The sequence below is a fragment of the Cydia fagiglandana genome, chromosome Z (genome assembly GCF_963556715.1).
Source record: "Cydia fagiglandana chromosome Z, ilCydFagi1.1, whole genome shotgun sequence".
Taxonomy (NCBI): Eukaryota; Metazoa; Arthropoda; class Insecta; order Lepidoptera; family Tortricidae; genus Cydia; species Cydia fagiglandana.
This window is the reverse complement of record NC_085959.1, coordinates 21,162,671-21,186,955: the sequence shown is the minus strand read 5'-3', so window position 1 is coordinate 21,186,955 and position 24,285 is coordinate 21,162,671. Positions and strand designations below refer to the sequence as shown.

Here is a 24,285-nt window from a genome sequence, read left to right as displayed (position 1 = left end):
GTAAGGTAAGGTAGGTAGGTAGGTAGGTAGGGTAAGGTAAGTTAGGTAGGTAGGTAGGTAAGGTAAGGTAGGTAGGTAGGGTAAGGTAGGTAGGTAAGGTAATTTACCAGCTTACTCGTAAACAATGTGAGGTTTTACGTCTATGATGAATTTAGATTATAATTTCGGACGCGATATAGCGTCCGCGGGACATACGGGGATAGTAAGATTAAATTATTATATTTGAATTTGGTAATTAGTACGCTCATTTTAATTTAAAGATTAATATATTTCTTACCTTGAAATTATCGCTGTTTCTGGTTTACTACAACGGTTTCCACACACACATTAGGGCTTTTCATAATCCGGATAAGAATAATTATTGAAGTCGCCATTGATTGCCGGATACAGCAAGAGATGCAACGGTTTAAATTTAACTAAGTCTGCGCGTAGACGCATTTAGATATATTATGTTGCTCGTACATATGTACGTCGTACATAGACATAGTTTTTATTTTTTAATTAATAGGTACTTAAATAAATAAATTTCAAGTGAATAAATCGTTTTATATTAAAACAATTATTTTTGCGTTAAATGACTTAAATGACAGCATTGACATTACAGACTTTTGTCTTGTCTATGTTCTTACCGGCCAGACCCAAATCAAGGACTATCAAAGAGGCCTATTGACAAAGATTTTTTTTAAATTTTATCAAGGAGGGTAGAGGCACGTCTACCCTTCGTAGATTTTATGAACATAGACAAAGACAAACTGAAATAGATAATAATTTACATGTTTCAAAAAATAAATAATCATTTACTACTTCATAAAATACAAATCAAAATTTGATATTTGATAAAATAATTGGATTTGTTCCTAGAAAAAGCCAGTTCTAGCAATGTTGCTGTAGTAGAATATTTTAATGGTAATTACTGGCAATCCAGCTCTAGAAACGGAGCACACATGTACAATTTTGAAGGGTCACGTCATTCCAAGGAAGTCAATAGGCCTTGGCGCGAGCCGAGCCACGAGCCAAGTAAAATAATACTTGCACTGCGTGTGTTATCAAAATCGTTGCAGACTTATATTGGTCTCAATCTAATCGTCGACGTTATGCGGTGGATTGAGATAACTGGATAACGCATAACTGGACTGTAGGACTCCCTGATGGCTCCTTTACACGATGGGCCAACGCCGGCCACTCCAAGGGACGCAGCCATGCGGTAGAATGAGATAGCAATATCATTTGCTCTCTCTAACGCATAAATGCGTCCCTTGGAGTGGCCGGCGTTGGCCCATCGTGTAGAGGAGCCTTGAGGATTGTAGAGGCTTGCCACCTTGCCACGCATGTAAATATATTGCACAGTTAAATTGTTCGTGGTTCGTCCAAAGATTGCTTTACGGTTTTCTCCAAAAGAATGCGAAAAACCTAGATTCCAAGGCAAAAATCCTCAAGAAAAAAAAGCATGATTTATGATTAAAAAAAATTAAAAAGCAAAGTAGTATGCTTGAGATGAACATTGTGTTTATTCAATAATTTTATTTATAATTACAACAAAAGTTGAAAGGTGGTGTCCTATCTTGCAAGTGTAATATTTTTATCAGTGTTAGACATGATAATTGGAAATTATTGTACGGTTGGGCCTTTGTTTGACGCCACGCCTCGGTGGCTACAGTGTTGACTTTCGAGTGTCTGAAATGTATTCGTACTTTGCGAAACCACATTTGAATTATCGAGTAACAAATTTAACTTTTACTTCTCTACTATAACTGGGATACACAAGATGCGCTAAGAACAGATCAACTTTTTTCGTGTCTCTCTTTATTAAAATGGAACTTATTCTTATTTTGTCTTTTATCCCTCTGGGGTTGGCTTACGACAAAGGTAAGCAGAACTGGCGTAGGTTAAACCCAAATCCACTGAAAGCGGGTTTACACATGTTGAAAATGTTTAAGTGCTTAATCCTAATCATAAATAATATTGCAGTTGTTTCATTATCATATTATATCACTCCTAGTACCTGTAATGTAATATATCATTCGTTTTTTATTATTTTGAATTACAATTTGGCCCCGAATGTTTCAGCATCTTTCTATGGGGCTAGCTTTATAACATACCCACTTCAAGAAGCAAAGGGTGTCACAGACATTAGTTTTCGATTTCGAACACATCTGTCAGATGCGTTGTTGCTCCTGGCTGCAGGAAAAACTGACTATTGCATGGTGGGTACCCAACACCTTTTATATGTCTATGACATTATTGTATGTTTATCTGCATCAATCATATTTGTTGTAACTTCTGTCTTTTTGAATATCTCCATCCATATGGGGAATGGCCCTAAAATAATTAATAAAATTTATGGACTACATGGTTTCGGAATCATACTTTACAAAGGTTTCCATTTTTGATTAAGTATTTTTTTTAGATCAAGCTAGAGAGTGGGAGAATAAAATTGCACATAAACCTAGGTGCTGGTGAAAGTGAACTGTCCTCACCTAAAGGAATATTCCTCAATGACACTCAATGGCACCATGTTAGCATCATCAGGAGAGAAGCTAATTTAACTATGAAGGTAACTTTGTTAACTAATACTTTAAAGTCAGAAAAAAATAGACAATTACATAAAAACTATTTTTTACATAATAAATCAGTTAAACTGCAAAATTTCATTAATGTTAATTAAACATTTTGAAAGGTTGATGATACTACTGTTCGAAAAAGATTACCAGGGAGATTCTTCGAATTGAACATACACTTTGGAGTATTTCTGGGAGGGCAAGGTGATTTCTCCGAACTGTTCCTTGGCCACATGGAAAACTTCCGAGGGTGCATGGAGGATGTGAGTATTAATATTATTTTGTATGGCTTTATTACATTTCTGAGTAATCTTTACATATGAATTGTTGTTATTTGAATATTCAGATTACTGTATTAACAATTTCAGTGTCAAGAGCCCCAATTTCAATACAAAATGAAGCTGACTATCAGGTTCTTGGCACTGAAAGTGTTAATGTGACAATGGTGTCACATGGTGACAGGTATGGACCTGTCTTCTTCATTGGCCTTTAATTTATATAATTTGAACAGGTGTTTTATAATGGAGTTAAAATAATAGAAAAAGCTAGAAGTCGCAGTGCCTCAGTGCATGTAGAGGGCGTCACATGGAACTGTGCACCGGAATTTGATGCAGACATCAACTCAGACATCAGCTTCATTGATGAAGGTGCCTATCTTATACTACCCAAGATCAACTCTAGGGCTGGAGGAAGGTTTGTATATTTTAACTTTTAACTTGGAGTATTAAATATAATAAGAACGGGTCACTCACATATTTAATTCGAAAAGCACTTGACATGTTCCAAGCAAGCAAACTGCTGATTACACTCCTCAGTACGGAGTGAGACATGTCAAGCGTTTATCATCTTAAAATATGTGAGTGACCTGTTCTTAATATATTGAATATGTCTGTGTCTGAATTTAAAGTATTTAATTTGAAGTGAATTTTAATAAAATAATAAAATTTTCTTTACACTCAATCTAATGGGGTTCAGGCCTAATGGCTTCAGGCCCATGCCCATTCAAACATAAAATGGGATCAATAAGGATTGTATCCCAATATATATATTTTTCAGATGGCAGATTGAATTCAAGACAATAACACCTAATGCTATAATTCTTTACAATCCGGGAGGTGGGAGAGGCTCAGTGTCTGATTTTCTTGGTGTTGAAATACTAGATGGAGTGGTCAGAGTTAAAATGGCGCGTGGACAAATTGTACACACTGTGAGAGTCAGCGATGGACAGTGGCATAAAATACATTTGTTGTTCAATCCTTCACTAATAGAGGTACCTGTTTTTAAAATACTTTCTTTTTTGACTTTAAGTAACTATAAGATTGTAACTGAAAGTACAATTCATTTAAGTAGTTCTGCTTCAAGTGCTGCAATGAATGTTAATGCAATGCAAAATGTTAAATATTAAAAAAAAACGTACTCGTAGTTGTTTGTAAATTGTATTAATTTGTATATTGGATCCAAGAAGGATTATAATAGTCTGTCTGGGCTTAATAATAACTTAGATTAGATGCTATAATGCAATTATGTATGTCTCAATTTATTACCCTTTTACTTTTTATTATTCATGTTTGCCAATCAGGGGAAATTATTCGTGTATAAGCGAATTTTGGCACAGTTGTAGGGAATGGTATATTATACTATGTACATACTAAAAGTACCGGAGCTTTGGGGTGAAGCTAACGGTTTGGGGAGGGGGGGATTTTAGTGGTCCCTTTTTTGTATATAACTCGTAAACGGTGGCCCGTAGCAAAAATTGTTCTGTTACGTACATAATCTACATACAATTGTCTACAAAAAAGATTATGTACCTACACTTTTTGCTAAAACCCTTATTTAATAAGATTTTAAAGCGGGAAAGTTACTTATATTCAATCCTAAGATCGATCTCTTTAGTTTTATGTAATTATAGCTGGCTAATGAAGGCAAGCCGTAGACAGGATCCTAACGGACTCTTACTGTATGGGATGTCACTTCCCATACAACTCGCCGCCACAAGCTGCCCTGGGGGCATATTATTATATGTATGTTAGTCTGTGTATGTATTTACTGGCCCTAGTATCCCGAAATTAAGAGTAAAATTAAAACAAATGATATTGCTTTGGCGCTCTGCTGCATTGCGAAAGTATATTCTTACCTAAAATTTAAGGATTAGGATTTCTGTTGTATATTCGATTGAAGATATACTATATACTACCCAAGTACACATGAACGTGGGTTGAGTTAACCAATTTATTTCCTTAGGCTTAGGCTTGCCTATATTCGAAATTACTTACTGTATAAGTCTAAATCTAATTTTGTTAGATTAACCTCATCTCTTGGAGGGTCATACTGTAACTGTGACATTTTTAGTGTTCCGTACAAAACTTTGTTTACGGAACACTTATGGGATCACTTCGGTCTTGTTAATTTTTACATACCTACATATACTCGTCAAGTATTGGTATCCAGAATATTAGTAAATAATATTGGTATTTAGCATTTGCGTAAATATTCCCAGTTCAATATTCGTCTATCTATTTTGGTTTGGGAGTGTGAATTTTATTACTATCCAGTTTAACAATATAAGACTAATACCTATAACCGTAATACTTTAAAAGCATTGCGAATTCGTTACATTATTAGTATTAAGGTACTTCATTCTTCTCACTATAATTGGTTTAAAATGGACGTTGCACAACTCCTTTTGGAAAACATACCGATTACCTAAGAAATGTTCAGATGGTTTAACATTTCATGTTATTATGAAATCATTTTACCCAACTTAAAAATTACAGCTTTCCGTCGACAATATAGCAATGAGTACAAGAATCGAAAGTGGAGGTACCCGGTATTTAGACCTGTCTGACTCATTCTATCTTGGAGGAATTGAAACTGAAAAGCGACAGCGGGCCTTCGCTAAAGGAATCAAAGCAGCAGACTCCAGTATAATGGTAAAGTATAAACATTTGCTTCAACGCCTCTAATTTGCTATTTTGGGAAACACTTTATGTGTCATTCATACATATTTTTAAAAAGGTTACTAATATTTCTTGGAAATGTTAATTAAATGCAAATGACTGAAATGACGACAGTTGTGATATCGTTTTAATTCCATTATCTTCGGCTTACAGGGTTGCATAAAACCGATAGAGGTAGATGATAAAATATACGGACTGCCGAACTCAGTGGTCACCTACGGCGTGAGTCCTAAATGCATTTGGTGGTACCCGTGCCACGCCAGCCCCGCCAACCCTCCCTGCGTGCCGCAGGCGGTGTGCGACCAGCACGGCGTTGACCACTTCACTTGTAAATGCGACTCTGACCTCTGCATTAACCCTGACTATGCCGAGAAGTACAAGGTAACATGACCCTGGCGGTTGTCTTACTGCCTTTTCACTTGTGTCTCAGAACGTACGATTCGGTTCCTAATCCCTAAGCACTATCGGCGCGGCTGGTTGACACCACAGGGGACCCCAGGGCTGGTGCGTACCTCTCTTAACGTATTTCCCTTGCAATACAGAGAGGTAACGCCGCCAGTGTAATGGGGTCCATGCCGCAGTCCGACCTGTTGGACGGGGTGTTCTTTTTATAGTTTCCTTTTTTTAGGTAAGTATGTTTTATAGTTTGTATTTGTATTTTATTTCTAATTTTATTTTAATATTGTATCCGTTATATGTTTTTCTTCACCTAGAGATATGACTAAATTAAGTTAGATACTATATTTTGAACCACCTTAACTTTTAATTCAGGAAGGAAACTAGACTTAATTCAGACTTCTCTATATAAGTTGTGTAAATTATATATGTGTAATTTTTTCTCATTAGGTATTCTCAAAGTCGAGCAGTGAACTGGAGCTGGTAGCACTGTATCCTCTGACAGTGCTTGAAGGGGGGGTCGCAGTGATCACGACGCAGAACATCGACGTGGTGTTGGACCACCACAAGTACGGCGTGCGCCCGTCAGGGGTCGTGTTCCATCTGACCCAGTCCCCGCAACACGGGAGGATAGCTATCGACTTATCTCCGCAGAGGAACTCGCCGCAGTATTCTAATTATCTCGACGGTGACGGAAAAATGAAGCAATACTTTACACTCATGAATTTGTCAAGAGACAAGGTGCGTATCGTTCTGTCTTATACCACAAACAGTATGAGAAATATGACACCCGTATGAGAAATAGCTCGCCCGGCTCGCGATACTTAAACTTCCGCTATCAAACTTCGAGTTAGGCAGTGAGAATTATGTATTCCTGCTATTTATTTTGTGATTCAAATTCCGAAAACTAAAATCCAAATTTTTCATTGTTTATGTAGCAATTGTGAAATGATAGAAATTCAGATACTATCATAATAGAGTTAGACCAAGAAAAGTCTGCAGCGATTTTGAAAGCCGCACAATTTCATAGACATTTGACGTTCAGATTAACACTTGCACTGCGTTGACTATCAAAATCGCTGCAGACTTTTCTTGGTCTAATTCTATCTTGCTTAATAACATAATGCTAATTAATCCTATTGTCTTCTTACGTATTTCCAGGTGAGGTACGTTCATGACGGTTCGGAAAATCATCAAGATTCAATTGTACTTGACATGGAACTTATTCCAGAGACTAAATTTACTCTACCAAGCTACTTACAAGGACGGAACACTTTCGTTTTACATGTCAACGTCACTCCGGTCAACGACCCCCCGGTCCTCAATTTGCTTCCGGCTAAAGTATTGAGACTGACACAGGTGGGCTAAAAATATAATTATGTACACGAAAAGTCATAATTCATTCATTATAGTAGATAACATTACCTTTTGCAGAACGTTTAGTTTATTTTTAGCTCAATAACCATAACCCATGCATGTGTATTTCTTGAAATATTATCGTCTAAATAAATACCTAATCACTATGTTAATAGTATAGTTTGTCACAATCATCAATAGTCCCCTTTCGTAACTGTTTGATGCGCAGTTCTTCAAACACGCGATTTCTCGAAGGAATGCGCGCTATAATAAATGTTCTATCTCTCAAAGAAGCATTATTATTTCAGTGTCTAAAGAAATTACACATAGCTAAGGTTAAAAATATCATAACTGTTGCCCCTATTACAAGTAGTGCGAATTTTGCCACAAAACGTATTAAAAAAAGCCGTGATTCAATTTTGATGTAGGATTATGGATGGCAAAGAGAGTTGTAGAATGTTACTCATTAAAAAAAAACAGAACCAAGCTAAGTTGGCAGCGGTTTTGATAGCCCAGACTGTGCAAGTGTTATTTTAAACGTCAAAATTCTATGAAATTGTGATGTTTAAATAACACTTGCACTGTCTGGGCTATCAAAATCGCTGCCAACTTAGCTTGGTCTAACTCGATGTATGATGTATATTATTAAATATTATTGTGACAGATGCGTTTTGTGTAGTATTCATATTTTTTTTATGTATTACATTATTTTTAATGTATGTTACTTTAAGTTTTGTTTTTTTCAGAGTACTCCTGCTGCTTCAGTGTTCTGTGTTTTTTTAAACTGTATAGCATTCGCATACATTTTTAATCCCAGAAGTGTAACTTAACCCACAAATCTAATTTGAAATTGTGTTTTAGTTGGATTAATTTTGCTTTGCGTAGTTGCATGAGTTTATTTGAGCTACTGTGAAACAGCACGTCGCAATAATAGTTCAGTGTAAGTACAAGAATGCCGTAGACCAGTGGTCGGCAACCTTTTAGCAGCCAAGGGCCACATAGTAGTTAACGATGAGTAAGTTGACGCGGGCCGCACTTTGTTAATATTTATGACTTTAATATCAGACATTGTTGTTTGTCAATATTACATAGCCAGGGAGGCTCGCAGGCCGCAAGCGACAGTTTCACAAGCCGCATGCGGCCCGTGGGCCGCAGGTTGCCGACCGCTGCCGTAGAAAAATTTTGACTATTCACAATGCATGCTCTTAATAAATAACTAGCCAATATATTGATTTCTCGTGTTTTACTCATATATCATATATAATAGGTACTTGGATTATAACTGGTAAAACAACATTCATAGCAGAATAATTATGATATCTAGCCACAATGAACAAATACATGCATAATATACTAAATAAAATAAAGGGGGTAATCTTACACAGTTCGACATAGTACCAATATACAAGTGTATACTAAGAAGTCGCAAGGCTACAATTATCGTTTTTGATAAATGTCAACATGGCAACATTAACACATATATTGGAAGCGTATTTTTCTGTTTTAAAAATATGTAATGTAAGCCGACAAGATACGCTGTAATCTATATACATACAAGGTTTTTTTTCTCAACATTTGACAAACAGCACATCACAAACCCAACCATGGTTTGCTTATGAGACAATCTTAGAATAAACAAATATTCATAACAGTCTCTGATAAATAACAATTGTACTGATTAGGTTTTCAATTTCAGGGAACGCGCAAAGTAATAACTTCAGATATACTAAAAGCTGAAGACCCCGACACACCGCCGGAGGATCTGCTATACACTGTGTTGCACGGAAAAAATGAAAAAGAACTGCAGAGGTAAATAGGCTCCGTAGACAACATGCCAATCGCTAACGCTACGTAGCGAACGAAACGCAACTGCCGCTGTCACACTAATATACGGATGGTGTTTAGCAAAAATGAGTCATCCCACATCCATTTTACAATAAAATGTCAACTTTAAGCATACATTTTTAGAGTTCACATCTTATTGAAAAATTAATGTGGGTTGACACATTATTGCTTAACAGCATCCATACAAGAACCTGTAGAAGAGTGATAGAGAGACAAAGCGATTCGATGGTGAAGCGCAAGCGATTGTCACCTGCCTTTTAAAAATACCTCATTAAAACTTGAATTGTGGTGTCCACTGTCCAAGTTTCTCCGAAAATATGTGATCAATTTGTTTTTATTTGAAATCAAAAAACTGAAAAAAAAAATTGCTGATTACGTCCCTGAAATCATTTGCACGCGAAACTATTGATTGAATTACTAAAATGCACAAATAACACATTTAATTAAATGATTAAATATAGGAAACATCGATTTTTCAGTGGCCACATTGAGATGTCCGGACAACCAGTTGACTCCTTCACACAACAAGATATTGACTCCGGAGTCATCTCGTACGTGCACGGCTCGAACAATGAGAAACAACTGAACAAAACATCTTTGAAACTCACTTTACAGGTAAGTTTATACGTATAATATTATGAACACTCACGTATTTTAAGTCGTAAAACGTGGAGTCCTCGGTACGGAGTGAAACATGACGAGCGTTTATCGATTTAAAACACGTGAGTGACCCGTTCTTAATATATTTACTATGTCTGTATCTCAGGGAAGTTTAGTTAAGTTTATACGTGTCTACATTAATGAATAAAGATAATTTAATTATTAAAACGCTTTATTAAAGTTTTGTACTCATTGACAGGTCTCAGACGGCATAGAGACAAGCGGTCCAGCGATTCTGCGCATATCGATAGTGCCCCTCCAAGTCCGCTTAATAAACAACACAGGACTGCAGCTGGTGCACAACTCTTACGCCATTATCACGGCTGATAATCTGACATTCACCACTAACGCTGACGAGAGCAATGTGCAAGTGAAGTAAGTTATCGCCTGATTATATAACAGACAATTATTTGTTTAACGGCTTGGAATAGGTACGTCCTTGCTGCGAAATGTTTTGTAAATCGTCCGTAATCGACCTCCAAAATGTCTAATTTAAAAAAAATTACCGAACTCAAATACGAGTATAAATAAGCTATGATGTTGACGTTTAGGTATTGACATTTAATTTTATAGGTATGACATAGTGAAACCGCCTCAATTTGGAGTGATAGAGAGGCTACGAGTTCTGGATGGCACATGGCAGACAGTGGACTCGTTCACGAGTGAGATGGTCACCTTCCGCCGCGTTCGGTACATGCACCTGCTCGGAAACCCATCCCACGACGAATTCAAGGTACGTAACCGTTTTTTCCGTTGAGTATAAATGTATCTTTTCGTTCCCTTGACGTAGAAACTTACGCCCTAACGCCATATTTCTGATGTTGACAGTTTAAAGCGTCGGTGGGCACGATTCGAACGAACACTTTGTACGACTTTCGACTTACTTTCATCAAACTTGATCTTTACCAATCGGTTAATGAAGAACTGGTCTTAAACAATACCAGAGAAGCGTTCATTTCGGCGCAGCATTTGAAATTCAAGACGAAGCCAATTGGCCTACCAAGCGATCGAATTCTTTATACGATACTCAAGTCGCCTAAGTATGGTATACTGCACCTGTCTTCTGGGAAGTATCATCTGCAAACACACAGCACGTTTACTCAGCAACATATCGACACCGACCAGCTGTGGTACCGCCTGCATAGGCGTGCATACTCTCACATCCAAGACGAATTCTCCTTTGTAGTTGGAGCTACCGAGTGCGAAAACATTACTGGAGTAATGACGATCCGACACACACCAGCCTACTCGACCTCGGAGCATTCGTTGGGGCGTGTACATACGACCTTAGAACGACTGCAGGTTATGGAAGGCTCTAGAATGGTCATACCTGCTACTCATCTTAATTTCCGAACGGAGTCTGTTACAAATCTTGTTTTCAATATAACCCATTTGCCCCGACACGGAAAAATCGAAGTAATAAGCGAAAGCTTAAAAATATTAAGAGATAACACCACTTATTTCACTTTAAAGGAACTGAATTCAGATAGGGTTTACTATTCACACGATGATTCCGAAAGTAGACACGATTCTTTTCACTTTATGGCGCTCAGTCCTGAACCCGAAGATTTTCAGTATGTAGGGGTATTTCACATCGATATAATACTAAAGAACGACAACAGCCCGGTGAGGGCGAACGATAAAGTGTTTCACATTGTACACGGGGGCGCCCGCCTCATCACGGCCAGGGACCTGAGCTACACTGACGCCGACCTAGACACCAAGCCGGCTGATATCATCTACACGATTCAAAGATTCACCAAAGACCCTCCAAATGGAGGTATATACAGAGCCGACAACCCCGCCGAAATGCTCGCTCAATTCTCCCAGGATGATATTAATAAAAACCTGGTTCTATTCAAACATCAAGGTAAAGAGTATGGTAAGATGGCGTTTTGGATATCGGATGGTTTATTTGACGTGAACGGAAATCTCGAGATTCAAGCATCGCCACCGTTTATTCGAATGTACCCCACAAACGGATCAATAGTTGAAAATGGTAAAGCGGTTGTGATTACGACTAGGGATATGCAAGTGGATACAAACATGAACTGTTTGGAAGAAGACATCCGGTACGAGGTGACGCTGGAGCCGAAACACGGCGCCATCGAGGTCGGGGAGGGCCAGGGCGCCGTGACGTTCTCGCAGCTGGACGTGGCGGCCGGCCGCGTGGCCTACCGCCACCGCGAGCCCAGGACTCCTGCGGACCAGTTCAGGTACATACATATTACATACCTGACTTGCAATCTGATATATTAAGATTAAAATAATACCTAATAGCTATTGTAACCATTACATTATCACTGGGATTACAATGCAACAAAATTGCGTGAAGGAAGGGCTTATACATTTTATTAAAATTACGCCAGCAAATTCTTTAACGCTTTCGAGTTGTTCCATACTTTATTTGTAGTCGATATAGCCGAGGTATATTTTAAATAACATTAATTGCTGGTGTTTAAGGTTTAAAGTCAAGTGTCTGGAAGCTTGGGGTGAAGGGACATATCCAATCAAAATATTTCCATCAAGTTACTGGGAGCCGCTTAAAGTAACAACTAACCGACCTCTAGTTGTCGAGGAATCTACAAGTGTCAACATCACCAGAGATGTCTTGGAGGTAAAGTAAATATTTGTTAAACGGTCATTTTGGGGAAAACTTATGTTACTAATGTGATAATGTTTCAACAGGTCATGCATCCACAAATCGAACCATCGAACATAATTTTCCAAGTAACCCAAGGTCCGTATCATGGCTGGCTTGAAGTCACCGCCACCCCCGGCGTGGTGGAGACCGCGAACGAGGAGCCGGCACACACGACCGTGTTCGACCAGTCGATCATCAACGGCAACCGCCTGGTGTACATGCAGTCTGGCGTCAACCGCACGAGAGACAAAATCGTCATGGACGTCACTAACGGAATCGTCTGGTTGAGGAATGTCGAATTGAATATAATAATTATTCCTGAACATTTTTACGTGACGGTGTCTAATTTGACTGTTGTCGAAGGAGAAGGCATCAGTATTAAACCAGAAATGTTCCGCACGATAACAGAGTTCTATAGAGGAAAAGTGGTGGCCTATAAGGTACTTGAAAAGCCCAAATATGGAAAAATTTTGATGGGCGACCAGGAATTGAGTTTACTGCCTGTACTTAAACTTAATTCTGGAAATATTCAGGTATGCTTTACAATACTTTTTACGTGGTTTTTCACATTCACATTAATTTTTCATTACTCTTTTGACTAGGGGCCATATTGACCCTTTTAAAAACATCCCCTAGGACTTTTCGCATAACACGTTTTTTTTAATGGCCGTAACTGTCGCAAAGACGTTCCGTCTACATTTTTTTTTACTTTACTCTCCAAAATAGGCATGTGACTAAATCTAACTTTTAGTCTTAATTTTGTATCCCAAGAAAAATAATTCAGGGTATTTTTGCTAAAGGCAAATGGACACTTTGATTAAAAGCAAAAATTATATAATTGACAAGTCTAGAAAATGGCCCCTGTTTTTGCAATGGCCTTACAGGATCGTCGTTGAAAGGAAGTGGCGATAAACCTTCACTTCAATGTATGTTTGTGTACAATATAACATTGATTAGTAATACGTTATTGACAGTATGTAAACGACGGCTCGGAGGAGTCTTCGGACTCGTTCAAGCTGGTGGCGGCGACGGAGAGCAACAAGGAGAGCGAGCCGTTCGTGGTGCGCGTGAGCATCGCGCCGGTCAACGACGAGACGCCCATCGTGGCGGCCAACACCGGCCTCTGCGTCTGGGAGGGCGGCACCTTCACCTTCACTAGGAACGAGCTGTGTAAGTGGATTGCATCACATACATATACTCGTTCACATGTCAGGCATTCTGATCGCGTTCGAAGGCTTCGGTATACCGCGCGGACGTCGGACTTAGGGCGAGTTGTACCATCTACACTTGACAGACTGTCCAACGGTAATCAGCCGTGAACTACAAAGTTTCTCATACAATAAAATTTAGCGAATACTTTAACGGTGACAGATAGTTTTGTGCAACCGACCCTAGTTACACTGAACCATTTTCTATTTTCATTATAGCTTTCGCGTCGAATGATATTCTCTATGTTAGTTAATAATTTATATGGATTAGCTGTCGGGTAAAATGCTTGTAGAGATTTTTTGGAGTTAAGCACATTCATTAATTTAGCAATGCAACATTGTAATATACAAATATGGTAAAACATTTTATTTTTCCTTTGTTTTTAATTAAGCCCTTGACTTAAATCTTGAATGATCTGTCATTGGGACCATCATTACGTATTAACAGACTAAATTTGTCGTCTTCTGTAAGACCATAATGATTAATGAAATATATAATAAATAAATTTCCTCGCAGTAGTTGTGATTGTATGACTCGGCCGAAAGTGCAATAGATGGACTCGTATCATCGAGGGCCTCCCCTGTTGGGTCGGCCCTCCAACTAACTCGTCCATTTATTGGTCACTTTCTAGCCTCTTCAACAATTTACTGAATCTAAACTCTTATTCTATGTTTCATTTACAGATGTTAACGACATAGATACGCCACTAGAGAATGTTACAATAATCGTGGTTGACATAGTTTCTGGGCATATTGCTATGAAGGGAAACATCCACGAGCCAGTCACACGCTTCACTCAGGCTGACATTGACAACGGAAATGTGGTTTTTGTCCACAAAAGTAAGTGCATTGCATTTTTATCATTGTTATCTTTTCAGGTGGCACATGTCGTGTTAGACTTGATGGAATAATATATTTCATAAAAAAATTGCATGAAGAAAATGCAATTCTCGAAGGGTTACTTTTCTATTTAAAAGATTGATTTAATCTGTTGCAGATGGTTCAAAAGGCAAAATGATCTTCAACGTTACTGACGGGCTACACGAACTGTCTAAAATAACGTTTCTTATAACAACAAAATCGGTATCTTTGAAACTTATCAGAAAGAATAATCTTCGCGTTTTCCCTCTAATGAGAGAACCGTTAAACAATTATTTGCTGATGGCTAAATGCTCAGATTACACCAGAACAATTGTCTATAAGATCGACAGGACACCATCTCTCGGCAGACTGATTATGCTCAGTGAAGACAGTCACCACAGATCCATCAAACAGTTTACACAGGAAGACGTCAATAACACCCTCGTCTACTACGAACATACACATCCTTTTTCAGATCTGCACACGAACGACTCTTTTATATTCACGGTTGAAGCCGCCCTAGCTAAACCTATAACAGATCAAGTTTTCAACATCGATATATCGGTGTCTTCCGGAGGTTTGGCTAAATACGTTCATATACCTCAGATAAAGGTGAACGAGGGTGATAAGGTTCCCATTAAAGTGAATGTTACGAACGTAATAGTATATCTGGAGAGTCAAGCGGGGCTGAGGCAGCCTCAGGTGGAGGCGCAGTGGTCGCAGCCGGCGCACGGCACGCTGCAGCCGGCCGTGTCGTCGCTCACGCAGCCGCAGCTCGAGTCCGGCGCCGTCCTTTACCAACACGACGATTCCGACACTACACAAGATAAGATAGAAATGTCCCTCTTTCTTCTACCGGAGTATGTTCTCCTCTGTAACGTCACTATTACTATTCATATTATTCCAATCAACGACCAACCTTTTAGACTTTTGACGGAAACGCCGCAGATACAGGTGGTACAGGGTGAGAATTATACCATCACTAAAAAAGATTTGATCACAGAGGACGCTGACACTAGTCCCACCGGCATACTTTACGATATTATAAGCGGTCCCACTCAAGGAAGAATCGTCATGATGGACAAGAATTTGAGCATTGATGATGCACAATCAATAAATAAATTTACTCAAGATGATATTAACAATGGACGCGTAATCTATGAGCATTCTGGCATGCTTCAAACGGCCACTTTCTACTTTAGGGTATGGGACGGACAGTTCAAGCCTATGTATAAGATATTCACGATTGACGTGTTGCCGGTATCACTAAATGCGTCTACATTGCATCCAGTATTATTACAACAAGGTTCTAATGTTGCTACGGTGACCACAGAGCAAATATATATCGAAACAAACGCCAAAAAGTACAAAGTGTGGTACAATATTACTAGACAACCTCTGCACGGCATGATATATGTGGGTAGGAATCCAGTCACTTACTTTTCCCATAGGGATTTGATGGACAAAGTGGTAATTTACATGCAGAACGATATGACCGCAGCTAGTGACAGCTTCGACCTTATCGCATACATCCACAACAGTAATTCCACAAACCCATTCACAATAAACGTTCTGGTTCAGCCTCTCATGGTTTTGAAAGATATAAAAGTCGAAGGTGACAAGTCGAGAATAACTCTTAGCAATATGGACGCGACCGGTCTAGCCAAGTTGACTGGAAGTAATCCAATATATACCATCTTAAGTAAACCTAGACATGGTACTGTCAAGAACATAATCAGAAGTTCTGGAGGAAATACAAGTGCGAGGGAAAGAGAAGTTCCGTACTTTACGCACGAAGATATCAAAGCGGGTGTCATCTACTACGTGACCAAGAAGAGGTCACACGAGCTTGTCGGTATGGAGGACAGTTTCAGATTCCTGCTGGCGGCGACGATATTCCAGCCGGCCGCAGGCGAAGTTAAAATATTCATTGGGAGCAAATCGAAAAAGAACTTGCCAGGGCCTAATGACCCTGAGAGCCACGAGGGAGTACCTGTAAGTTAATAATGCCGTTTGTTCGTAATTATTAATTAATACTGATTTTATGTTAGTAGAGATTTTAATTGATATGGAGGAGATACTGTAGCTTAAAAAATTCATGACACTTTCACTCCGCGGGCAACGAGGGACGAAAGATAGCGAGGGCGGATATGAAGAGTGCGGGTGGCGCGGCCGTCAATCCCGTGGGAGTGTCATGTGCGAATTTATCAAGCTATAGTTTGTATCTACGTAATTTGCTGTTTTTTTATAATTTTGATGGTCTTATTCGAGCTGAAACCCAGGTGGCGAACGGCGAGTCGGCGTCATACTACCTCACTATCCTGATGGCCATCTCGGGCGTGGTGCTGGCCATGCTGGTTCTGCTGGCGCTGGTGCGGTGCCGCCGCTGCATGGCCAGCGACCGCCGCGCGCGAGCCAAGGCGCACGGCCAGAGCCAGGGCGCCGTGGCCCCCATCCCGCTGCCGCGCCCGCCCGATCATCTCATGCCTTCTCCGGCACACCCCACGCCACCCATAAAGAGGTAGGTGGTTTGAAGTTTAAAACACAGCACATATCACACGAGCTGCTAGGAGCAATGTGTGCCGTGGTTGAATATATGTTTGGATCTGAGACCCTTTCAACGCTGTTTTCATGCGAAGCTATAGATTATTTTACATTTATTTTAAAAGCGGAATTTTTACTTACGGTCATAAACAGGACGCGAACTTTTAGCGCCCATGACGTCTTAAAGTGTAGGTTAATGGCCAATAATGTAGGTAAACAAACATATACTCGTATGACAGATTTTGTTAGTATTTGACGTATAACCTAAAAGTTTTACGATGGTGGTTTTCATTGAAATATTAATAATTAACATATATTTTAACTAGTAATTGGTATAAATCTTAGAGAATATAACCAACGGAGTGGTCATTTACAGGCGTTCCCCTCTGTCGAAAATAGGCGGCCAATGATCAACGACATGTCAACCACATGTATGGACTGACGTTTTTTTGACATGGTTATGTTTACGTTACGTATACATTTGATGTACCTCCCCCGCAAAAAACGGCAGACTATTTTGTACCGAAAATTATAGACATGGCGTCTCCGTTGGTTATATCATCTAAGATATAAATAAAAGATTTCTGTATATATGTAATATAAATTGTTGATAAAAATCATGGTACTACACAAAAAGTGCGAGATTACGAAGAAATGAAGGTAAATAGATTTGTTTACATTCTATTGGATTCCACTTTAGGATCATTTTATACAGTCTTTACTTCTTCAGCAAAAAAAGGAATGATTAAGTTTTGTAAGATTGTTATTTCACAAGACAGGGTCGCGTGGAAAGTGACAAGTTATTTATTTATTTGTTAACCTGTTGTGTCCCACTACTCCCACTGCTGGGCAAAGGCTTCCTTCTCTTTCTTCCACGCGTCTCGTTCTATGGCAATATTAGGCCAATCTTTCCGAAAGACGTCAAGATCGTGCCCCCACCTCCTTCTAGGTCTGCCGTAACGCCGCATTATGTTTGGTGTCCACTCTGTCGTTTTCTTGGCCCACAAGTGCCAAGTGTTGACATAAAAAAAATATTATTCATATGCTATCGTTTAATACAAAGCTAACACAATTAGTTGGTTTCTTAAAAAGTATTACTTACAGATACGTGTCATCGGAGCAGTCAGTGCACACGGGCGCCAGCACGCCGCTGCCGTCGGGCGGCAGCGTGGCGTGCAAGGTGACGCCGCTGGCCGACGCGGCGCTGCCCGACCTCAACGCGAGGTACCCCTACGGCACAGAAGACCACACAGACGTAAGTGATCTGCTGTGAGGTCAATCTTATCATGGCGTCACGATTATTGTATCTTCTTTATATGAGTTTTGGTTTAGTTGAATGTAAATCACAGGTGAAGTTGAGTTCAATATTACAATATTAAACATGACATTTTTACGAATGTTGCTTTCACTAAAGTACATATTCATAAATTATCATTAAAAACTTGATGTAATTTAAAGACTTTATTATATAAACTGGTGAGAAGTTCATGGTTGTCCTTAAAAAGCACAAGATTATTTTAAATGTATTAAGTATCGGAAGAGTGTAAACCTGAATTTCTAGAATAATCATCATCTCAGCCATAAGACGTCCACTGCTGAACATAGGCCTCCCCCTTAATATAATCTAGAATAATATTTACTTGAAAATTATTTTTATTGTTTTTATTTTACTATTTTTTTTTTACTTTATATTATTTTAAATATGTTCTTTATTACTGGATTTTTAAAGTAAATATCGTATCGTATCGTATACGATAACACGACGTTATACGAGAACAAATAACAAAGTAATGAAGGTACATTGGTTTGATACGTTATAGTTATACCATCAGGATGTTGACATGATTCGCGAATGTATAAAATATTGTATTTGTTTGAATGTTGAAAATCATATTTTGTAAGTATGTTGTAATGTAATACACTAAAGTATTACTTAGGTATAATGTGTTTCCGTTCCCCAGGCGGAAGACTGGAGCAGCTACGAGGCCAGTGAGACCGCGTACCCGATCAGGGCCCCAGGGGTAGCCCCGGCGAACCCCATGCTACGCCGCAACCAGTACTGGGTCTGACCCACGCACACCTTCACACTGCCCAGGCAACCTCGACCAGGTAACCCTAAAATCAACTCTCAACCATATTACAGTATGTCCCGTACATCTTAGGGTGGCATTCCACCTATCCAATTTCTTTGTCCAATATGTATTGCGTCTCTCATTTTGTTTTAATGAGTGAGTGAGACGCACTGAGATTGGACAGAGAAATTGAACAGGTGGAATACCACCCTTAGTGCTTTCGATCGCATCATAAAGAAGTCTACAATCATTCGGGCCTCGGTTGAAACTACCGCCATCTCATTTATCCCATTAAGGAAACGGAACCCTTCCGACGCCAAAAGAATTAGATTATTATATGCTAGGCTAATTAAGGCAAGTACCGCGAAAGCTCATTCGTCGAATTGGTCTGGACTGGACGCGTAACTCACTATTTCGTGTTTGAAAGTGGCTCGCCTGAATAACTAGGGTCAAAGAGAAGTACTCCAAAGGTATGGTGCGATCTTTTCGAGCGATGGCGCCATAAGGCCATAACCTTTGGCCTACTGTCGAGTAGATGGCGTTTATTTCAATATTTAACAAATTAACACATATCAGTGAAAGAATAAGGATCAATGTCAAATGGCGCTATATTTACAATATAACAGTTTTAATCTTCTGTTGGAAGATGGCAGTAAATGTACTGTGGCCACATAATTTATGATGACAGTAAGTCCCTATACACTCTATTATCTTTGCTAGGGCCTCCCCTATCCTATGTTATAACTATTAAGCGTATGCTTCTATATCTCCATTGTGTTATGGTGTACAGTAATCCTCACCACGCACGAGGAAGGTTGCGTGACGTTGAACCGGCGGCTGCAGCAGCGGCGCTACGTCGATCTAGTTCCTACGCCTTTTCTGCTCAGCAACTACGGAGTCACGAAGAAGCACGAAAACTGTGAGGTAACACTCTGAGCCGTCTGAGCCCTATAGTTTACACCAAAAACTATTGACTAAAAATACTGTAATAATCATGTTCCTAGGAATTCTACATTCATAACAATAAGCAATTTAACCGAATAAAATATGTTTACGGGCATCTGGTGCGCCACGGAGACGGTCGCAGTTGAAATTGGGTGTGGCCTATGTGTAATGTAAGTTAGCGATTCGCTGTTTTTTACAATTGTGGTGCCAAATTGTTTAATTATAGTGTGAAAGATTAAGGTTGTTAAGCTCATTTTTGTGCGGGTCGGCGTATGAATGAATTGTTTAAATAATATGAAGGGTGATTGACGGCTCCAGGCAGATATAGAGAGCCGCCGAGAGGGCCGTTGGCAATTAATACACTATTAGTAACAATACACTACTAATGAATAACTTTTCGTTTGCGATTATTAACATAAAAGTGCCTGTAATTTTTATTTTAATAGAAAAGACGAATACAATGATGATCTATTTATCCTTGTAATCTTTAAAGACAGACCTAGTTTGAGGCTCATGTTACATAAATGAAGTATTTAAGTAGGTACGGTTTTGATTTATTTATTCGAGGATGTTCTGTAGTACACAATAAATGTAGAATCTAGATTTGATTTTTGGTCAAATACCAAGACTGAGCACTGTAGGTTAATATTAGAGAGGGACAGTATTGGTCACACACCCTTATCCATAAGAATATTTCATAAAGAGTAGAATAGGTATCTCAACAAAATAATTGAACTTCTCGCATTAGAATTTTACTTAATCAATTGTTAGTAGGAAAACAGCAATAAGTTACCACAACTAGATAACTCTTTACTGGTGATCAGGCCAATTCGACCGTACACTGATATCTAACTGATGTCATTCAGTTATCTTGCATTTCGCTCATACGCGTCCGTACATGTACTGGCGCGGAAGAGATGCATGATAACTAAATAACATGATCCAAATATTATTCTGATGGCAGTGAACGTACATTCGAATTGGCATGTTAGTTACAAAAATGAAGACAAAGAACTTTTTGTTTAGAAACAAAAAAAGTTTTTATGGCTTCGACTCTTGCACGAATGATACCGTCCTTATATTATATCTGGGAGGGAAAAGATATTTGCTGGAGACGGATTGTTCGATACCTAATATACGTTTTAACTTTTACGCTATTTGTATGAAATTATGTATAATGATTTATGTCTAAATTATAGAAAAAATTTAGTTATTTATGGTTCTATAACACGAAACTTATTATCTGGCTGAAGGGAAGCAAATACCGGGGTATGTTTTTGACATGTATCTATGGAACTTTATCATAATATTTATGGTTATCGACTATCGTCATCGGGTATTTTGAATTTACTGTACCTATAATTTTTTATCTATGACTAAAATTGCATTGAAAGGACTGTTTTTTTTCTGCACAAGCTCTTTGTCGTTGCCAAATTTGTACATCTAATGAAATATTAGCCTGAGACAAACTATTAATGTTGAGCGAGTCTTCGTTGTTACTATAGACATACGACTTGATACATTTGTTGTGCCAAGGTCTGTGTACAGAGTACTCGACGCAGAGACTAAATAATTTTATTTACATCACGGTATTTGGTTAACCTCTAGCCGCCCATACGTCAAACCTTGCCAAGCAAAATGTAATTTAATTTTGTCCACACAAAGTTCAAATTAGAATGGAACAGGTGACCTTTTTATAGGTCTCTGGGCGGCTAGAGGTTAAGTACCCTAATCACGCCAAGGACAGTGCCAAAGTTCTACTAAGGATACCTTTATACACAAGTTATAAGTTTTATTGATTAGTATATTTTAGTAACTAGCTTAAGTTAATTACTATTAAAACTAAATTTACGTAATAATTTAATAATTTAAGTCACAATATATATAATGTTGAAGTAATATGGAAGTTAATTGTAGCAAATATATTTCATCTGTTTAGCAAATGGTATCAGTTTGTGAGCTGTTAAAAAGTTCTTCATGTTAAAAGACGTTAGTACGAATATTCGTTAATTGGAGCTTTTCCTGTCTCTGTTTAGTCTGTAATCAAAACTTGTAAATTTAATTTGGCCTAATTATGTTTTCAGTGCCATCAAGCAATTTCATGATGGACACAGAAACTGGCCATTACTTATAGTTTGGGCTCGTTAGAGTCGTCTTGAGGAATTGTTGATGAAATGATGACTGTACCAAAAAACTTTACTTGCAATAACTCGTTTTTTTTTCAAGGTTCAAGCACTTATTAACATTTTGGAACGTAATCACGTGTCAATTACTCGTAATGACATTTTTGATAAACGAAATTATAAATTGTTATATGATGCGTAACGAGCGCGGGTAACAAAATGATAGCCATGAACTTTACAGTATTTTTCGTTTTTCGGCTTTGGGTTGCCAAATGATAGCCTAAGTCCTCGCCAACATTAGACCTTCCTTTAGAAAAAGTGGGTACAGTATTCTTAGTATATTATATGTTGCAAAATGTACCTTTATAATTATGTAGTTCTATAAATTCAAAGCCCTTGATTTAAATAAAACGAAAGTGCCAAGTTTCGGAATTTTAACTGTCCGCATTATTTGTTGTGCTTTGCGGCCGGTATATTTTAACTATCCTGGCAGTTATACTCGTAATACTGATTTTGTAAATCGTGTGCCTATGCAACCAACTAAAAAACCAAAACATCGCAAAATTTCGAAAGTCTCTGAGGGAATATTGTATTGTATGACTGTAGTCAGAAGACGACACTGTTAATAGTTTTTGTGAATTTAGTACAAGAATGAGAAATAGTATGCAAAAAACTACTACTTATAGTAAGTTTTTTGCCAACTTATTACTAAATGCATCTCCTTGAATTGTTTTATCGTGAGAGTGGCATAGATATTGCAAACCAATATTTTTTAACGTATGATGTCTGAAACTAAGGGAAAATAATAAACTAATTTGGTTTTGAGAACGGTGCCCTACATAAATAACTATCCACTTTTCTATACAGTTAGTATGGCGACGTGTGTATTTCAGTTGGGGCACTTACTATACACTTATTAGGGTGTTATTCCACCTGTCTAATTTCTTTGTCCCCAATGTCACTCTCTCATTAATCTTAATGTGAGACAAAATACACATTGGACAGATTAGAATACCACCCTTAGTCTCATAAATTCGTGAAAATTCACCGGGTACCTTCCCAAAGTCACAATCGAAATTTAAATATTGTATAGAAATTATCACGTTCGCATATGTCTTCTCGAACCACTCCGATTGATGTTTGTCGATATACAATGTCATGTTGCATGCAAAGTGTTGGTTTGTAATATTTACAGCTCTCGTTACAAGAAAATACCTAGTAATATTTCTGATTAAATATTATTTAAGTATGATACTTATAACGCTCAAATTGTAAGTGAACCGATATTAGTAAGTATGTACTTTATAGCAAGGCTAGTTAGACTAGCAAGAACTGCATGAAATTTACGTCACATTTCCGACGACTAAGGTAAACTGCATTCGAAAATTTGATCAAATAACGCAATGTAATGCAAATTACATGCAACTTCTTTCTAGTCTAAACAACCTCGCTTATGAATGAATTCTGAAGTTGTAGATAGTTGCAGTTTTTACGGTTTATAATGTAGGCACATCTATAAATGTAATAGGTTTTATGACTAGTTACGATTGTATAGATTTGCTTTTTTAATGAAAATAACAACAAATAAATTAAGAATATATTTAAGTATTATATTTTATTACTCGTTGAATTCTGCTGAAGATTTTCGTCAGTCGTTTTAAATATCGGTGTGGCCTGCAGTGTTTAGTAATAGTGATAGCAAGATAGTAAGTAAACCGATTTAATAAAAATTACCTCCAACATTCTGACTAAGTTTTTAAAAGAAGACAGTGGGTATCTTTACCCATGTAAATTGTTGCATTTATGTTTGACCATTGTTATGCATAAAAGTGAAAATCCGTATCCTGTATTAATTTCTACCATATAGGTAGTTAACAGTTTTTTTTAAATAAATAATAACACAATAACTGGTAAAGTTTTTATTTTACATTTTTTAAGTTATTCATCAGAATTTATCCTTCACATCCTAACACACATGTAAGGTAATTAAATGGTACATTACAATTAAACTAATGTATCCTATAATAAACGTACCTAATAGGCAAAACATAACAACTAATTAAATCAACTATTATGGTAATAATACTAATAATTAAAACACAGTAAAACTGCCTTT

The 24,285-nt window shown here is 38.0% G+C and overlaps 1 protein-coding gene across 1 annotated transcript; it reads left to right on the top strand.

Annotated features, from left to right (window-relative positions):
* Positions 1–1,438: 1,438 nt before the first annotated feature.
* On the top strand, positions 1,439–24,076 carry LOC134678605 (chondroitin sulfate proteoglycan 4). The gene is made up of 24 exons (XM_063537234.1): positions 1,439–1,866; positions 2,068–2,204; positions 2,408–2,554; positions 2,678–2,821; positions 3,070–3,251; positions 3,615–3,828; positions 5,333–5,488; positions 5,669–5,896; positions 6,362–6,652; positions 7,073–7,270; positions 8,964–9,076; positions 9,592–9,727; positions 9,972–10,147; positions 10,346–10,505; positions 10,601–11,988; positions 12,236–12,389; positions 12,461–12,949; positions 13,391–13,586; positions 14,309–14,464; positions 14,622–16,480; positions 16,768–17,006; positions 18,134–18,284; positions 18,991–19,138; positions 19,892–24,076. The coding sequence occupies exons 1-23, from the start codon at positions 1,812–1,814 to the stop codon at positions 19,096–19,098; spliced, it is 7,077 nt and encodes a 2,358-aa protein (XP_063393304.1). The 5' UTR covers positions 1,439–1,811; the 3' UTR covers positions 19,099–19,138; positions 19,892–24,076.
* Positions 24,077–24,285: the final 209 nt, after the last annotated feature.

Excerpts from the sequence above, each read along its gene's own strand:
- LOC134678605 (XM_063537234.1), top strand. The coding sequence starts at position 1,812 with ATGGAACTTATTCTTATTTTGTCTTTTATCCCTCTGGGGTTGGCTTAC. Across the intron at positions 10,148-10,345 it reads GAGAGCAATGTGCAAGTGAA|GTATGACATAGTGAAACCGC; the intron begins GTAAGTTATCGC and ends TTAATTTTATAG. Across the intron at positions 14,465-14,621 it reads TGTGGTTTTTGTCCACAAAA|ATGGTTCAAAAGGCAAAATG; the intron begins GTAAGTGCATTG and ends AATCTGTTGCAG.